The sequence below is a fragment of the Macrotis lagotis genome, chromosome X, assembly GCF_037893015.1.
Source record: "Macrotis lagotis isolate mMagLag1 chromosome X, bilby.v1.9.chrom.fasta, whole genome shotgun sequence".
In the NCBI taxonomy this organism is placed as follows: Eukaryota; Metazoa; Chordata; class Mammalia; order Peramelemorphia; family Peramelidae; genus Macrotis; species Macrotis lagotis.
The window spans coordinates 651055783-651073682 of NC_133666.1; the positions used below are offsets into that span (position 1 = coordinate 651055783).

The 17900-nt window shown below is 45.6% G+C and overlaps 1 protein-coding gene across 1 annotated transcript; it reads right to left on the reverse strand.

Annotated features, from left to right (window-relative positions):
• Positions 1 to 461: 461 nt before the first annotated feature.
• SLC5A5 (solute carrier family 5 member 5) lies at positions 462 to 17302 on the reverse strand. Its single transcript, XM_074200358.1, has 15 exons — positions 16443 to 17302; positions 15576 to 15641; positions 14943 to 14994; positions 14525 to 14592; positions 13613 to 13767; positions 8536 to 8676; positions 8082 to 8211; positions 6049 to 6137; positions 5303 to 5415; positions 5000 to 5070; positions 4330 to 4416; positions 3765 to 3970; positions 3246 to 3349; positions 2553 to 2674; positions 462 to 1145 (listed from the first exon to the last, which is right to left on the reverse strand). The coding sequence occupies exons 1-15, from the start codon at positions 16794 to 16796 to the stop codon at positions 1023 to 1025; spliced, it is 1881 nt and encodes a 626-aa protein (XP_074056459.1). The 5' UTR covers positions 16797 to 17302; the 3' UTR covers positions 462 to 1022.
• Between the last annotated feature and the right edge of the window lie 598 nt (positions 17303 to 17900).

Sequence of the window (17900 nt, forward strand, 5' to 3'; positions counted from 1 at the left end):
GACAAACACAGTGGAGTGTAAATCGATAGAGCAAAAACCTACATCGTCAGTCAAGTGCAAGCTGACCTAGGAAAGTTGTTTAATGGGGACTCCCTCTATAAAATTTGTAGACAGGAGCTGCCTGGAAAGTGGTAGGTGTTATTATTATCATTCCTATTTTGCAGTTGAAGAAACTGAGGCAGGCAGTGAGTAGTTAAGTAAATTACCCAGGATCACACAGCTACTGTCTGAGGCTGAGACACAGCTATTGTCCTAGGCTGGATTTGAACTTATTCTAGAATGAGGGCTTTATCCAATGACCTTAAGGAAGGAAATGGCCTGAGAATGGTGCTGTATGATAAGGTTGGATGATCTGGAAGATGTAGCTTCTTTTGGAGCTAGGACCAGTATTCCACCCATCCCTTTCCCCCCATTTATTCTCTCTTCCCTTCCCCATTCAATTCAGTTCAATTTGACAAGAATTTATTAATCACTGCACACAGTAGGCCCCGGAGATTCACAGACAAAAACAAAATAGTCCCTGCTCCCAGAATGATAAATACAAAATGATTCTGGGTTTGGGAGAAGGAGCAGGGGAGGAAAGGGGTCTTGTGGGAAACGTTGAGCCTAGAAAATAATTCCAAGATGAAGCTGAGGAGGGGAGAACATTCCAACATCCATTCGTCTTCCCAGTTCATAAATGGAATGTACAGGGGACAGGAAGATACTCTCCTCTCCTTTATCACATACAAACAATGACTTCACAAAGGAGAAATTGAACTTGACCTAAACCCATTGCTTTCTCCTTGCAAAAACCATCAGGTCCAAGGAAGGTACATGGATCCAAGAAGGCTCAACCCTTTCTTCTCCATCCTTAATTTTAGAAGATCAAGAGGTCCCTGGGTTTATGAGCATAAAACAATCCCTGGTCAATCAGAGACATCAAAAGTGGACTCCTGGGTCTAGAACTGACCAGGCCAAAGTTCTGGTCAGCCCCATTAGTTTGGATTTCTCAGTCTCTCTCAGTCCACTTAGGAGCCAATTTAGATATCAGTTTCTCTAAGCAGGTTGCTTTCCTCTGCCTCCTTTTGTAGCAGCTGATCCTGGGGCCAGAAGGATGAGGGGCCTGGGAGCTTCTTGATCTCATGTGAATAGTCATTGGTATCCTGCAAGGGAGAAGAATAAGTCAGAATCAGAATAGGTCTAGCCCAAGGATCCTATATTAGGGTCAATACTTAGAGGGTATCCCCAAAGGTCTAATGTGGTTTTAGAAGTTTATAAAACGTTAGATGACTTTTCCCTGTCTTTCTTACAAACTGTTATGAAAATCAAAAGAAGAACGTATTGAAAGATAGATACTTTGGAAACTGGAAATAGGATTCAGATTTCTCATTCCTCCAAGGCCTGGATGGGTCCCTCTGGGAATGGTCAATAAACCTCTTCCAGAATTCTTTCTCCTCAAAGGCCCCTCAGGGAAGGGAAAGGGGAAGGGCTTCTAGACTGAGAATCTATCTGGTAGGCAAGTCAGATGGAATGCCTAGTTTCCTAGGAAGCTGTCAGCTCTGAGAACTTAAGCCACAGCCACCAAGGGAGAAGTAAGCCACTGTGGTGGGCTTTGGCCAGGGACTGCCCCACCCTTCACTCTGCCCAGATTGTTTCCATAGAATCAGGATAAGCAATTATCCACAGGGCAGTGGAAAATTAACCATAGGAAAAACAAGATTACAAAATGGGATGGGGGAGAAGCCAGGAACAAATAATCCTTACTCCCACAGACCTGGTCACCTAGTGCCCCCTACTCTTTTAGTCTTCTTAAACCTTACTCCCCTCCATGTACTGTTTGATCCAGTGCCTTGACTTCCTGACTATTCCATGAACAAAACACTGCATCTCAGGGCTCCAAGCATTTTTTTCTGGTTGATCCCCCATGTCTGGGATGCTCTCCCTTCCTCATCTCCACCTCCTGCCTTCTCTGGCTTTCCCATATAAGGTCTCATCTTCAAGAAACCTTCTCAAACCTCCCTGAATCCTTCCTTTTCTTCATTATTTTCTATTTATCCTGTAGACAATCTGTTTGTATATATTTATTTGATTATCTCTCCCCTTAGATTATGAGCTCCTTGAGGGCAGGGACTGTCTTTTGCCTCTCTTTGTATCTCAATGTTTAGTGTCTGCTTTGACAATTAACAACTGACATAGTATGTTTAGAGGAACAAAAGCAACTCTAGGAATAGGGGTTGTTCCTTTAATGACCTAGGGAGACCTTCACCATCCATTCAGGCTATTCTGTAAGGAGGAAAGCCACATCTGATTGCAACTGCTAACAGGTTAGGATTTTGATCTATATATTAGTGACTAATATTCTTATATCCTTTGATGACTATCACAGAAGAGTAATTAGCACCACTATAATTTGAAATGTTCATTCTTGGCTAGATCTTAAACCTGAGGTTCATCATGTTCAACAGCCTTCCCAGAGGCCATGGGGTGGTCTTCCTGGTCCAGGTTCAGTGAATCCCCCTTCCCCTGTACCACTCCAGCTCCCCCAGTTGTCTGTCCGATTTAGTTTTGACCTTGGAGTTAGATAAGCCATCCTCCAGGGGCATTGACTTAGCCATGGGAGCTACAGATGACATCTGTTTCATGACGTCCCACCACAGAAGCCCGGGGCCCAGGTCATTACGTTTGGTGGGGCCTGTGGAAGAGAAGGAAAAAAGACAAAATATGTAGTCTGAAACTTCTTGGGAAAAAAGGTCAGGAATACATAGACCCTTCCCAACCCCCACCGCTCCAATGACCATTGAGATGACTGCATCATTTATGACCAGTTGGGCAGAGATTGGACATTTAAGCCATTTAAGGTTCCTCTCAGCCTTGACTTTTAAAAAATTTACCTTTGAGATTTGCCAATCTATGTTCTTAAAGTTTCTCTAAGTCATGATTTCTTAACCAGAAGCCTAAGAATTTGGTTTTTGATAAGTATCTTTCAATATAATTGATTTATTTTGTAATCCTATGTATTTTGATACATGCATTTAAAAACAGAGGCTTTTGCCAGGCTGTTGAAAGGGTACAGGATGCACAATAAAGTTAAGAACCCCTATTACTAACTCAGTTCTGTGATTCAATGATGTAACTATCTGTCCTCGTTGACTTAGACACTTTCTTTCCTGGAAACAGGGTGATGGCTGAGAAGATCATCACAAGATCTAGCATGCTGCCAAGACCCCATATCCTCCAGGAAGCCTGGTCCAAGACTGTGTTACCTGTTAAGTAGCTGATTAGGATGCCACCCAGCACTGTGGTCAGTGTGCCCAATGCCCCATAGTACAGGTAGGAGATGGCATAGAAGTCATCAGCAATAGGAGGCCTGTGGGGAGAGGACAGTCATCAGCTCAGCTACCCCTTGCCCCTCTTACCCACCACATTTTCCCAGACCCAGACCCTGCTAGGGATGACTAGCACTGACCTGACCCTATTCCACTGGGATTTTCATCCCCAGATAACCTCTGCCTATTTCCTCTCAAATTCAACCAACAAACATTTTTCTTTGTCTTCTCTTGAAGTTGGGAAGATCTGAGGGCAGGGCCATATCTAGAAGTCGGGTGGGTTGCTCTCAGTAATATTGAGTGCTCTTCATTGGAAGTCTCCATGTATCAGAAATATTGGAGAGAAGATTCCCATTTTCAGAAGACCTCCAGGTATCTTCTAACCCTGGTATTTTATTGTTTCTCCCTCTCAGACTTTGGACTCCCTGAGGGCAGAGATACTTCTCCTTTCCTCACCTGTCTCCTGGGGCAGAAATAGTCCTAGGTGGAAGGGTCCCCATGGTCACAGTGACATTTAGGGCCTCACTGACATTGTAGACGGGACAATAATCTGTGAATGTAGGCAACACCCCCATGGTCTGTGGGCTTGGTGGGTACAGAGTGGCTCCCACAGCCACCCAGAAGGAGAGTAGGAAGCCTACACCCAGGCCGGAGAAGACACCCTGAAAGAGAATCAGAACATCTAAAATTACAAGTGATCTTGGAGATCATCTATCCAACCCCACATTTTACAGATGAGAAAACTGAGACCTAGGAAGGGAACATGAAGAGCCTACTCTCACACAGGAGAATGGGACAGATGAAATGATTGATCAGCTAGTGAGATCCCGTAGCAGGCAAATTCCACTCTCCACCTTGGGAACCAGACCTGATAGATTGTGCAGTTAGCCTTTTGGGTTCTGCCCTTTTAGGACTGAAGTTTTCCCAACTCTCTAATAAGAGGGCTGGTCCCCAAGCTGGCTCTCCTACCCTCCCTTGCCCTTTCCACCCTTCAGGGCTTGGGCATGTGGAAACAACTTACCACAGTGTTGCAGGCCGGAATGAACATGCCCAGGATGAAGGCTCCAAGCAGTGGACCACTGATCACACCCATAACAGTGAAAGAGCCCTGGGCAGGGAAGGGGGTGATCAGGGTTTGCACCTGGGTTTTCTCTCCTCCCTACCCTAGAGACTAGCTTTGCCCTAAGAAAGAGCATAGTCAGTCTCCTGCCAGGAAAGGAGATTTGGCTTGCTAGGAACCGAGAGACTCTGATGTTCACATTTCAATAAATAATAAATGTTTGTATAATTGAAAAAAATGAATGGCATTAGTCCTGTCTGATTCTCTGTGACTTAAAAATAAATCCCTTCCCTCATCCTAGCCTCGTTTCTTCATTTGTTAAATGGGGATGATGGATCCTACATGGTCTTCCTCCCATGGTTGAGAGAATTAAATAGGAAAAAAAAGACAAGAAAACACTCTAAATATCTAGTTCAAGAGTGGGAGTTGTTCTTGGAGGGAAGGGTCACATTAACCCCCCATCTTGGGGGCTCTCCATGGACAGGACAGTGTCTCGCCCTCAGTTTTCCCAGTGGTTCTCTGTCTTTCTCCCTGGAGGCTGTGAGTTGAGGTTAGTATTTGGCCCTCTCTGGCTCTTGGGAGCCAGGTCAGTCTGCTGGGGCATGGACCCTTCCCAGGACTAGGGGCTCACCTGAAGGACACCACCTCCAAGCAGGGAAGACAGGGCAGCCACCGTCAGACAGGCTGAACCATAGATGAGAGCTGGTAAAGGTCAGAGACAAGGAGAGGTCATTAGCGGGACTGCCCATTGGAGGGGAGAACAGGCAGGGATGGGAACCCTAGGATTCCTCTCTAGCATCTGAGTCTTAGGTCTGGCCATCTCTCAGGGGTCTCCAAGCTTGGCTTTGGAGAGCTGACCCTTGGAAGCCTCCATGGTCCAGCCTTTGCTCCCTGAGCACCTCTCCTTCCCTTCCTGCCTTCACCCAGGACTTACATAGCCCTTTGGAGATCAGAGTCAGTTTTTTGGGGCTGAGAGTTGGTAGCCGGGGTTTGATCAGATCCTCCACGGTGACAGCGGCCATGGCATTGATGCTGGTGGATGCCGTGCTGGGGAGACATTAAGCATGAGAACAGGGCCTACCCTTTCACTCCTCAAACTGGCACCACCCCCTCTCTATCTTCCTTGCCCACAGTCACATAGAACCTCAGAATACCAGCCACAAAAAACACCCTGAGAGCCAGAACCCAGAGCCCTTAGGACTTAGAACATCAAAACAGCAAAGTTTAGAACACGAAATATCAGATCTGAGAGGAATCTTAGTGTCTAGACTATAGCAGGTCAGATATGGGCATGACCTTACTACCTAGATCATGGAATGTCAGATCTAGAAGGGCTATTAATGCCTAAAAAACACAATGTGAGAGTGGAGGAGCCTTAGGATACAGAATGTCAGAACCAGGAGGAATTTTAGAGAGAAGAGTGTCGGAGCTTGAGAAGAAGGGTCCCTAGGACATGGACTGTTCAAGCTGGGAGGGACCTTGGAAAGTAGAATATCAAGGCCTGGGATGCATCTAGAACATGGAAAGGCAGAGCTACAAGGTAGCTTACACAGCCTGAGGAATCCAATGAGGAGAGAGTCCTTCCAAGGGTACTTGTCTGTTTGGAGTTTTGTGGAAATATTGCAATGGTCAGCCCCCGACCCCGACCCCGACCCCAGCCCATGAGATATTAGATTTTACCTTAAGGTGCCACTATAAGCACAGGCAAGGAAGAGTCCAGGAACACCGGGATAATCCTGGAAGATGTCTAGCACCAGGTAGGGAACATACTGGGGTGGAAGAGAGAAGACTTGGAGAAGGCCCAGAGTTCACTTGCTCTTCCTACACCTCCCCTCACTGTAGCGAACAAATCCCCACCCAGGATGGCCCCCCTAAGCAATAGCCCCTGCACCCTACTGGGGGAAGCAGGAGGAACACGTAGATTCAAGGTGGGAGTGGGGGTGGAGGGGAATGAGAATCGAATCGAATCTGTGTATAATGGGAGGAGACAAGGTCAGGAAAGGCCCCCCCAACATGGGGAGCTCGGAGAAAGCCATGAAAAGATAAAGCCCATAGAAGGCCATGGCAGAATCGCAAGCACTAGGAGGAGACTCAAGTCCAGTTTCCTCATTTTATATATGAAGAAAGTGACAAAATGAGTTGAAGCAATGACTTGTCCAAGGACATAAAACTAGTAGATGAGATTGAAGTTGGGGGTAGATTTTAGAGAGGGGGAAAAAACCTCAGAGTTTGATACTCTAATTTTACAGATGAGGAAAGTAAGGTCCCACAGGCAGCTAGCAATGGAGATAAGCCTGGGAGCCCAGGGCCTCTGACGCCAGATGCTTCCTGCTAAGCCTCAGTCCTTGCCGCAGGCTGACCAGAGGACTGACCACTACCCAGATAGAGTCTGGGCAGGACAGAAGATGCAGGGCCTCCTCAATGTAGGATCTCTATTTATTCAGCTAAGGTCCCAAGAGCCTTTGATCTACAGGCCAGACCAGCTAAACCAACACTCAAGAACTCCCCAACCTTCACAGCAGATGAGCTATCCTCATAAGAATGGCATGCTCTCTCTCATACTTTATTATTTTTTTTCTTAAGGATATGATCTCTTGATCTCTCTCATCACCTTCAATTTAGATCAACATATATAGCATGGAAACAATGTAAAGACTAACAGACTGCCTTCGGGGGGGGTGGGGGGAGGGAAGGAAGAATGGGGAAAAATTGTCAAATTCAAAATAAATAAATAAATTTAAAGTGGGGGGAAGGAATGGGGCATGTTAAAGGAATTATGGGTTCTAGAGCAGGAAGGGTACTTTGAGGCTGCAATATGGCTCAGTAGTTAGAAATCTGAGTCTGGAGTCTGGAAGACGTGAGTTCAAATCTAGACTCACACACTAGCTGTGGGACCCTGCGCAACTTCTGCTTGCCTCAGTTTCTCCAATTGTAAAATTTTGATCATAATAGCACCTACCCCAACAGGATTGTTATATATATATATACCAGTGAGGGGCTCATATATTGCAAAATGCTTCATCAAGGCTAACTGCCTCCTCTTGAAAGAAACAGGACCAAAAACAGCTAAGTGATTTGTCTAACCTGGGAGCTAGCAGTGATGGGATTGGAACTTAATACTTAAGGTTTCCAATTCAGGGCCACACTTCTTCCGTGTTGGGCAAGGCAAGATCGGAGGAATCTGTATGGTATTTAGAACAAGAGCTGGTTCTCAGATCAAATCTGGGACCACCTGCTTTTTTGTTTGATGTGCAAGCTAAGAATGGTTTTTTGCCATTTTAAATAAAGTTGTATGAAAGCTAGTAACTGTCCGGATATGACCATAATTTTCCAGTTCCTGATCTAGCAGCAGAAGAAAATAAAAATTTATAGAGTACCTACTATAGATCCCTATCCTTTGCCCTAATGTCAAACCTAGTTGAGGCCTTTACATGTTTAACATCTACCTAGTTCATTGCCAGTTGTCTCCTCCATTGGGGGCAGCTAGGTGACCCAATGAATAGATTTGGTCTCAGATGCTTACTAGCTCTGACATTGTGCTCTAAGGGTCATTTAGCGCTAACATTCTGTGTTTCAAAAATCTTCCCATTTCAATGTCCTAAAGGCCTTATATATTACCACTGCCCTTCCTGGCTCATCTGGGCAGTTTCTTCCCCTCTAAGGTGCTCTCCTTGAGAGCCCCAGAAACTGGTCCGTTCTCCAGGTGAATTTACCTGGTCAGGAGCAGAGATGAGGCCAGCCTGCAGCGGATCGCAGTCTCTATACAGAGCAAACATGATGATGCCACAGGCTACAGCACTGCCCACAATGAAGAAGAGTCCCGTCTGGTTGATCAGCAGGGCCCTGGAGATAGAGAGAGGGAAGCAGGCATGCCAACAAGACCCTGTGGTTGGTGGACTGGGGAGCCGGCCCCATGGGGGAAGGAAGGAGGGTGTGGACAAGACGTAGATTGAAGGGATCTGTGATGTGGACACCCAAGGATCAGAGACATAATTATCTCCTGCCAGGATCTGATTAGAAAAAGAATTTGAATGGTTTTGCAGGTCCTGGACAAAGGAGAGATAGAGTTTCCTGACAATGAGAGCTGCCCCGATGTGGACCTGGCTGTTGGGTGGCCCCATCCTCCCCCCCTCCCTCCCAGCACCTTCCTGGTGCTCAATCACTCACAGTCTGGCCTCCTGCTCACTCTTGCAGGCCACATAGCGCTGGACCTGGGCCTGGTTCACCCCATACATGGACAGCCACACTAGGGTGCCCCCCACTATAAAGGTCCAGAAGGTGTAACGTCTCCTTGGGTCCAGGTCAAAGCTGTAAGGAGAAAGTTGGGGTGAGGGGGTGAGAACAGGGTCAGAATGAATCATTAGGAAGATTAAGGGGGGGATCCGGGTATGGAGCCCAGGGACTGCCCCTAATCAGAAGCAGCCTCCAGGACAGGGCTCTGGGAGATAGTAGTCAGGTCCTGTTGGGGCCCATCCCTAGCCCCCAATCTCCTAAGGTGGTATCAAATATCATAGAGTTATAGACTTAGAAGGGGAGCCTCAGGGGTCTTTGCATTCAGCCCCCTCATTTAAAAGATGAGGAAACTGAGGCTCAGAGAGATTTGCCCAGAGTCCCACAGGTAGTAAGAGTCAGAGGAAAAATCTGAGCCAATTCTAAGGTTGGGGAGAAGAAGACTGATTGGTGAGAGTGGTGGGAGTGGATGGGGGAAGAGATGGGGTCAGGAAATAATCTGCAGGCATCATGAACTTTGACATCAACCTGGCTCCCACCCTATGACTCACCTGCTTTCTAGTGACAGCTCTAGTGACTTGATCTAGTAAGCATCTCTAACCTCACACCTTATCTTTTAATGTTATTTTATTTCATTTTTTCAATTACATGCAAAGATAGTTTTCAACATTCATCTTTTCAGTAATCTTTTGAGTTCCACATTTTTCTACCTTGTTTCCTTCCCTGTTTCTTCTCCATGAGATATATCTGACCTCACTCCTAAAGAGATTCTACACGCAATAAGGCTCCTTCTTTTTCTCAACAGTCCTTTGCTTTTAACAACCCCAAAGGAGACACAACAAAGAATTGGAAATAACTGAAACAAGTGAACCACCACCACCACTATAATCACCACCACCATAACCACCACCACATTGCTCCTCGATGACTCATAGTTCAAATCAATAATCCACTCACTTGTAATCAAGGAGTATGGTTGTACAAACAAATCAACTTACTGACCATGAAAAATGTTGTATGCCTCATTTTGCACCTGAGGGCCACTACCTCAGTTCAAAAAGGAAGGAGGCTCTTCCCTCACCTTCCCTAATCAAAGCTGAAATCTGGAAATTCTTCCCTAAACAAATCCAAAGCCTGAACCATTTTTTATCCACTCCAGTCCTAATTCCAAACTCATCCCCCACCACAAATCCTAAATTCATCCTATGACCCTAAGGCAATTTAATAAACAGATTTTTTTAATCCCTGTTCTAATGGGGGCCAATCTATCCTTTGCTCTAATGAATATTTATCATTTCTCTCCTGGGTTATCACACCAGCCCCCTGATTGGTCTCGCTGCTTCCCATCTCTCTACCCTACAATGCAACCCATCCTCTACACCGCTGTCAAAATAATCTTGAATGGAATTTCTTTTTCTAGGCTCCCCCCCCATTGGATTTTGTTATTAATCTAAAGAAAGGCTGATGATTTTTCCAGGACTAATTTTTTTTTTGTCCTGAAACTTTACTGAGGATTTTATTTCATTTAATTGTTTCATTAAATCTCTAGGGTCCTCTGGGCAAATTCTTGGGTCAAATGCAAAGAAGATAGTTTTGCTATCACATTTTTTATGTTTATTGATCCCTTTCTTTTTCTTCTCCCATTGCTCTAGCTAGGGTTTCTATATCACTATCAAATAATAGAGGACCACTTGATGTCTTTGTTTCACCTCTGATATGTCAAACTAATTTTAAGGCACTGGTCAGATCACCTCAGGATGGTGTTCAAAAATCATCAGTGGCTCCCTATTGCTTGTAGGCAGAGGATTTAAATTCCTCATTCCAGGAAGTAAAGACAGCTACAATCTGACTACAGACATTACTCTCTGCTTGTCAAACTTTATATTCCTCATTAGAATTTAGATTTTCTTTTATCATTCACATAACACTTCAAGATTTCTGAAGTACTTTTCAAATATTATCTCATCTGATTCTCACAACAACCCTGGAAGATAGTTATCATTATGATCCTCATTTTACAGATAAAGGAACTGAGGCAGGCAGCAGTGAGGAGCTTTGTTTAGTAAGTATCTGAGGGTGGATTTGGACTAGGTCTTCCTGATTTGGGTTCTGTCTTGGGACCTTTCCCCAGACTTTCTTCTGTACCTGGAACATTCTCCCTTCTCTCTTTCTCTTAGAATCCTTAGCTTCCTTCATGTCTTAGCAGAGGCAGTCCCTCTTCCAGGAAACCCCAATCCCCTAACTGTCCTCTTCAAATAGCCCTACATTTATTTATCTGGATATATACCACATCCCATAGCAGAATGGAAGCTCCAAGAGGTGTATCACCATACAGCAGTTGAGTTGAATTGCAGGGTTTAAACTTATTTCCTAATCATGCCTCTACATCAGCATCAGGGGGTTTCTTAACCTGGGATCTACAGACACAGATTTCAGGGTGTCTAAGAACTTGGATAGGGGAAAAAAATGTCACTTTTATTTTCTCTAAGATCTAATTGAAATTTAACATTTCCTTCAATTATGAAGGATTTCCTTCAATTTTAAAATTATATAATCCAAGAAGGGGGTCATAGACTTCAAAGGAGGCCAGGCACAAAAAAAATAGGAAGTAGGAAGTAGGAAGAACTCCCATATAAATATTATTTAACCCTAATCCCAAACTTATCTCTTCACCCTGTTGCTAGCCCCAACCTCATTCCTCAGTCCTAATGCTAATCCTCAAACAATTTCCTTCTCCATCTCTAACACTGTCTTTGGCTCCTTTCCTGGGTCCCTTGGAGCAGGCCCTTTTTAAACCCAAGGGTACAGTCCAAAAGCAGATTAAAATCTAACTGGGAAATATTTTACAAAATAAATAAAAATATAATATATAGCAGAGATAATGTTAATTTCTGATTTCTAATCTTATTTTTAAATCAATAGTCTTTTATAAATATCCATTTCTGCTGGGGGTTTTTTTTGCCACCCCTGCCTTAGAGCTACATGAAGGTCAAGTTCTGATATCTGGAATACTTTTCCTCTTTAAAATATGAAGTCATATGTAAATCCCATATCTTTCTCATAAGTAACAATTTTTAATATAGAATTTGGTCAAATTTCCCTTCGTAGCTCCAGAGATTCCCCTGTTCCTTCTCTCTATGGGTTCCATGCTACCCTTCTTTCAAGACCCTAAAGTCATCTTTGCTGAATTCTGTAAGTAGATTTCAAAACACTTTGTTTCCCAGAACCTAATTGACTGGAGAGATGTTGCATTTATTTCCTTCTCTATGTTGGCACAGCTCATCACACTAGCCCATTATCATCTCTCTCCTGTGCTGTTATAATAATATTCTAGTTTAAAAAGAAAATGTCACCTGATCCAGCTGTTCTGGAGAGCAGAACTATGCCAAAAGAGCACTGAACAGATAATATCCTTTGATCCAGCACCAATACTAGGCCTATATCCCAAAGAAATAATAAAAACTGGGAAAAGTCTCACATGTTCAAAAATATTTATAGTTGCCCTTTTCATAGGGGCAAAGAATTGGAAATTGAGGGGATGCCCATCTATTGGGAAATGACTGAAAAAGCTTATTAGGAAATGGCTAAATAAATTATGGTACTATTGTTCTGTAAGAAATCATGAGGGGTAGGACTTCAGAAAAGTCTGGAAAGACTTGCATGAACTGATGCTGAGTGAAGTGAGCAGAACATTATACACATTAACAACAACATTGGAAGATGATCAACTATGATGGACACAGCTCCTCTCTGCAGTTCAGAGATCAAGGACAACCTTGAGAACTGCTATGGGCAAGTCTACCCATATCCAGAAAAAAAAAAATTATGGGGTCTGAATGCAAAGCCAAGCCTGCTATTCATTTTTTTAAATCTTCTATGCTTGTCCTCTCTTTTTCATGGTTTTTTTCTTTCCCCTTAGAGAACATCACTAATATGGAAATCTGTTAAACATGATGTGCATGTACAACTTTTACCAGACTGCTTGCTGGCATGGGGAGGGGACAAGAAAGGAAGGTGGTAGAAAAATGTGAACCACAAATTTGCAAATGGACGAATGTTGAAAAACTACCATTGCATTGGAATTTGAAAAATAAAATAAAATTTCAATTAAAAAAAAGTTCCCCTATTAAATCTATCTTTCACCCAGTTGCCCAAATAGATCACCCTAAAGGAAAAGACAGACCATATCACGCCCTTGCTCCAGAAACTTCAATAGCTCCCCTGTACTCTACATTTCAGTTAAATTAGTTGACTTGTTTTTCTCCATAAAAGATATTCTATCTTTCACTTGTGTGTCTTTGCACAAGCTTTGTCCCTTCTCAGTCCTGCTCCAGTCATGCCCATTCCTCCTCCTCACAATAACTGAAATACTCTCTGTCTTCGTCTATACCTCTTGGAATTACTAACTCCCTTCCCATCTCAGGCACCTGCTCCATGAAGCCTTTCTTGACTTCCTTATCCTCTACCCTCCAAGTGCTTAGTACTCTCTCCAAAAATTTTATTTTCATTTAAAAAACATGGTTTTCTCTTTATTTTTCTGTGTCTATGTTCTCTGTTGTAGGATATATATATATATATATGCATATATATATATGTATGTATGTATATGTATATATATATATATACTCCTTGAGAAGAGACTGATTGCTTTGTCTTCCTATCTCTGGTGTCTAGCAAAATTCAGGGTGTATTATATGAATGAATGAATGAATGAATGAATAAAAAGATTTTAATTAAGGGCTCATGACATGCCTCACACTGACCTAAATTGCTGGAGATACAAACATAGAGAGACACAACCTGTGATCTCAGGGATTATCCATTCTAATAGAGAGAGAGAGAGAGAGAGAGAGAGAGAGAGAGAGAGAGAGTCCTAAAGGGTGATCCTGAGGGGAAAGGCAGTTTTGATCTGAATAAATGACCAACTATTGAATCAAACAGTCTTCCTCTCGGGTTCAGTCCTACCCCCTTCCTCACTGGGAACAAGGGTTCTAGAAGTAAGGGGCACACTCACTCATTCAGGTTGATCCGGGAATGATTGTGGGCAATGTCCAACACCTTCTGCACACCACCAACCAGAAGTGTGCCCTGGATCAAGATGGCGACAAAACCGGAGAGCATCACAAATACCTGGAAGACGTCTGTCCAGATGACAGCCTTCATTCCTCCCTGGAGGGCAGGAGTTGGGGGAAGAAAAAGAAAAAGAAGGGAGAGAGGTAAGGCTTGTTCAATATTTCCAAACCTGCTAGGGGAGAAGACGTGTATAGGAGGATAGAAGTAGGAAGAGGCAGAAGATGGGCACTCCAGGGTCTCTCTTAGAGAGGAAATAACTTTTCCCCCAGTTGTCCATTCCTTTGCCTAGCATGGGAAACATGGGCCTGAACAACTTTAGGTTGTTTGGTACAAATTCGGCATATGAAGAAGCCCTTGATCTCTGGTTTCCCACTTGGCTTCCCAGCCTCATTGTTCTTAAAATGTTCTGACCCACTTAGAAGGATCCCTTACATTGGGTCAATTTTTTTATACAGGATTTAGAACTGGAAGAGACATTTGAGTTCATCTCATCCAGCCCCAGGTTACAAATGTATTATTTATTCTAATTTTCATGACAATCCTTAGAGGGAAATGGGAGACTATTCCACATTTTACTGATAGGGAAATTGAGACCCAAGGACTGTCTAAGGTCTCACAGTCAGTCAAAAGTGAAGATGCATTGAAGCTTAAGTCTCCTAAGTACCAGTCCAAGGTAACAGTCTTCACTGAGGAGCCCTGGATATGTCTCCCAATTATCATTAGGTTCATTGTCACTAAAGACAGCTCAAGTATTTAGAGAAGAATAGATCAATGTGAGATAGGCAAGTTGGAGAGAAAATTGGAATGATTGGGACCAAATATTGGGCTGGGCTGGGTCCCTGGAGATGCTTACCACAGTGGTGTAAAAGGTGCAGATGGCACCGGTAGAAAGTAGAGATGCCCAGATATTCAGCCCTGTTACTGGAAGCAAGAAAGTCATAGTAGGCAGACAGTTCAAGGGAAAGATGAGATTATGTCACACACCCCCTGCCTCAGACTGGGGGGACTCTCCAAAGCTAGGAGTCATGTCTGTCCTCAGACTAAGGGCTCCTTGATAGCAAGATCATGTCTCCCCTCAAATTTGTAGTGTCATGTAACCCCCTTCCCCCAGACAGGAGTCTCCCTGAGATCAGGGCTGTGTCTTCCTTCAAACTAGAGACTCTCTGAGGACAGGACCACATCTCCCCTCGGACTGTGGGTTCCCTTAAGCCAAGGCCATGCCTCTCTCTTTGAGGTCTTCTGGCACTGGGAGGTCTCCTTCTGGGTCATACCTTGATTGAGAATCAGAGCAGGAGCATAGATCACGATTCCTGTATACAGCATCTACAGGAAGATAGGGAAATGTCATGCCTAATGGGGACAGCCTACAATCCGTACGTGCTCCATCCATACCCCAGGATATACAGATTCCCCTCCTATCAGAGAGTTTTCTGTCAAACATCAGCTGTCATTCACCAGGCAGGCTGGAGGTGATCTCACAGGCACCCAGACTTTGGGGTGATGAGCATCTAGGACCTCTTTTGGCTTTCTCTGGGGGCCTAGCTCATGTTTTCAACAGAGGAATCTCTTTCTGATGTCTGCTCTCAGTCCCTGTCACTTCTGGTTCTCCCACTTCCATTGCCCTGCCCTAGCCTCAGCCCCCAAGGGGCTTAAAAATCCTGGCAAGGAGGAGCCACCTCAAAGTGGGAGATTTTCATGAGACTTTCCAAGTCCTGTCCAAAGTCCTGGTCACCATTTCTCCCCTGGAGAAGCCAGAGGTAACTCCAAAGACTGAGAGATTCAACCAGAAAACCCAAGGACAACTCAGTTGGGGGACCCAGGGAGTAAAAGTTGAGGAGACTGAGTCTGCAAAGGGGTAGGTTTGGGGCTGGGCACTGTGGAGGGAGGGGACAGAGGCAGCTCACCGTGGCGATGACATACTGGATGGTGCCACACAGACGAACTGAACGGCTAAATCTCAGCTCCAGATACTGAAAGGGGAATGGTAAAGGAAGATCATATTCTCTGAGCCACCTCGGGACTCTGATGGCCTGTCTTTCCTTGAAGAACCTCCACTCAGCTTTCTATTCCTCCTGTTCTCCAACTCATACTTCCAGGGCAGAGAGAACCCATGGACTGGAGCCATCAGAACACTCAGACCTTCAAGCACCAAAATAATCTCTTTTTTTGGATAGAGGAAGAAACTGAGGCTCAGAAAAAGGAGACACTTGCTTGAGGTTGCCCATTCAGGGACAGATCTGGGATTTCCTGGCTCTTAGCCCTGACCTGGGTTTTTTTCCCCATCACTAGTTTGTCTCTTATCCACAAAGCCATATATCATACTACTCTCACCCTGCCTTCATGAAACCCTCTCCTGGCCTGCACAAAGCCACAGTAACATAAACTGATGACTCATGTGTGGACCAGGTCCAAGCATACCCTGGGGTGATGGGGTTCATGCATGTGTGTGTGTGTGTTGGGGGATGCTATCAGGTAGATGGACTGCGTGTGGACTGTCTTGTCCATAAACAACCAAAGCCAGTTTGACCTCTGGGAATACTGGGAATGCTCCTCTCTTGCCTATCTGGGGTCTGGGGCAATCTCTAAGGCCCACCCTTACCCGTTCTAACCACAACTTTGGCACCGATTCCAGACTCTCCTGGGGTGCAGATTGGGCAGGCCACAGAGCATCCTTGGGCAGGTGCTAGGCTGGAGGCCTAAGAAGGTGGCTGTTGGGGAGTGGGAAAGAGTTCTCCTCATCTCCCCAGGGTACCTCAGGCCTGCCAGCTTACCTGATATGTGCTGGTGAGTCCCAGGCGGTAGAAGATTGGGAGGAAGAGGTAGGCAGTGAGAAGAGTATTGAGCACCTGACCCAGACACATCCAAAGGAATTTGAGGCCATAACGGTAAGCCTCAGCGGGCACTCCCAGAACCTGGATGGCTGACATGAAGCTGGCTGCCAGGGAGAGGCCCACCGGTCCGGCTCTCATCTTTCGTCCACCAGTGAAGAAGTCCTCCGCAGTCTTCTGCCCACCCCGGGCCAGCCCGAAGAAGAGCCCGATGGCCGTGGAGACCAGCAGCATGAGACCAAAGACACCATAGTCCCAGATACCAAAGGTGGGCCGCTCGGGGGCCCAGGCCTCCATCCCCACTGGGTCACCTGCCAGGGCTCCTGGCTCTTTTGCCTTCCCTGGCTACACGTCTTGCTTCCCCCACTGGTTGCCTTGGTTAAAGATTTGGCAGGAAGGAAGCAGGGGGAATCAGCCCAAAGAAAATAAACAAGGAGGAAAAGGAGAAAGGCAGCAGAGTGGGGGGTGGTCCCCTGCCTAAAGGGCTCCCTGAGTTGAATCAGAGGAAGGATGCTCAAAGACCCACCTCAAAACAAGGACCCTGGAGTCCTCAGCTTATGAGACACCTCCTTCCTCAGCACCTAACCCCTCAGGGCCCAGTCACCACTTAGTCCACGGGGACTGGGAGCCTCTGTTTCTCCTCAACTCTTTCAGCTTTGGGCAGGGAGTGTCCTGAAGAAGGGAAGGGTGCTATGAGCTTCCCCACTTGTCTCTGGAACCAGTAAACAGCAGCTGGCCTGGCTGCCACCCCTCCTGATACCTGTCTGCTGAGACTAGGGCTGAGGCTGAAGTCTGAGCTGGGAATCCTGGGACTCAGCTAAGGGAAAGGGCCACGAGCTTTAGTAGTTTTCTTAGGGGTTACTCAGGTCCCGCCTACTCATGACATACCCAGGAGAGGGTGTCTCCTTGGGGGAGGCGGGGTGACAGGCACCCTTTAGGTCCTGAAGTGAGAGGCTGGCCTGGGGCAAGAGGGGAAGGTAGGAGTCAGGAAGGGTGTGAGTGTGTGTGAGTGTGTGTGTGTGTGTGTGTGTGTGTGTGTGTGTGTGTGTGTGTGCGCGTATGTGCGTATGTGTGGAAGAGGAAGGGGGAAAGGAAGAAATAAATACTCAAGATTTCCTCTCCCATCTCCACACTCCATTACATAGTGCAGGGCCTGGGGCTCCATCCCTCCAGGTAGGGATTCCTGCAGAACAGACTGGGGAGTGGTGTGGGTGAAGGGAGGCAAACAGATCTGACCCAGAGACGGCAAATTCTCATCCATCACTTTGAGGCCAGGCCAGTGACGAAAAGCATCGGGGGGGGGGTACCCTGCTCCCTCTTCCCTCGCTCCCCTGCCTCAAGGGTTTCCCAGAGCCTGCCCAACTGTCCATACTACCAATGTCCCTGTCAGGGGGGATCTTC

What these genes read in the sequence shown, in the direction of transcription:
- SLC5A5 (XM_074200358.1), bottom strand. Translation starts at nt 16,796, where the DNA reads ATGGAGGCCTGGGCCCCCGAGCGGCCCACCTTTGGTATCTGGGACTAT. An exon ending in TCCAGTATGTCATCGCCACG is followed by an intron (nt 14,995 to 15,575) that starts GTGAGCTGCCTC and finishes ATCTTCCTGTAG; the next exon opens with ATGCTGTATACAGGAATCGT. An exon ending in CCTAATCAGCTACTTAACAG is followed by an intron (nt 2,675 to 3,245) that starts GTAACACAGTCT and finishes TCTCTTCCACAG; the next exon opens with GCCCCACCAAACGTAATGAC.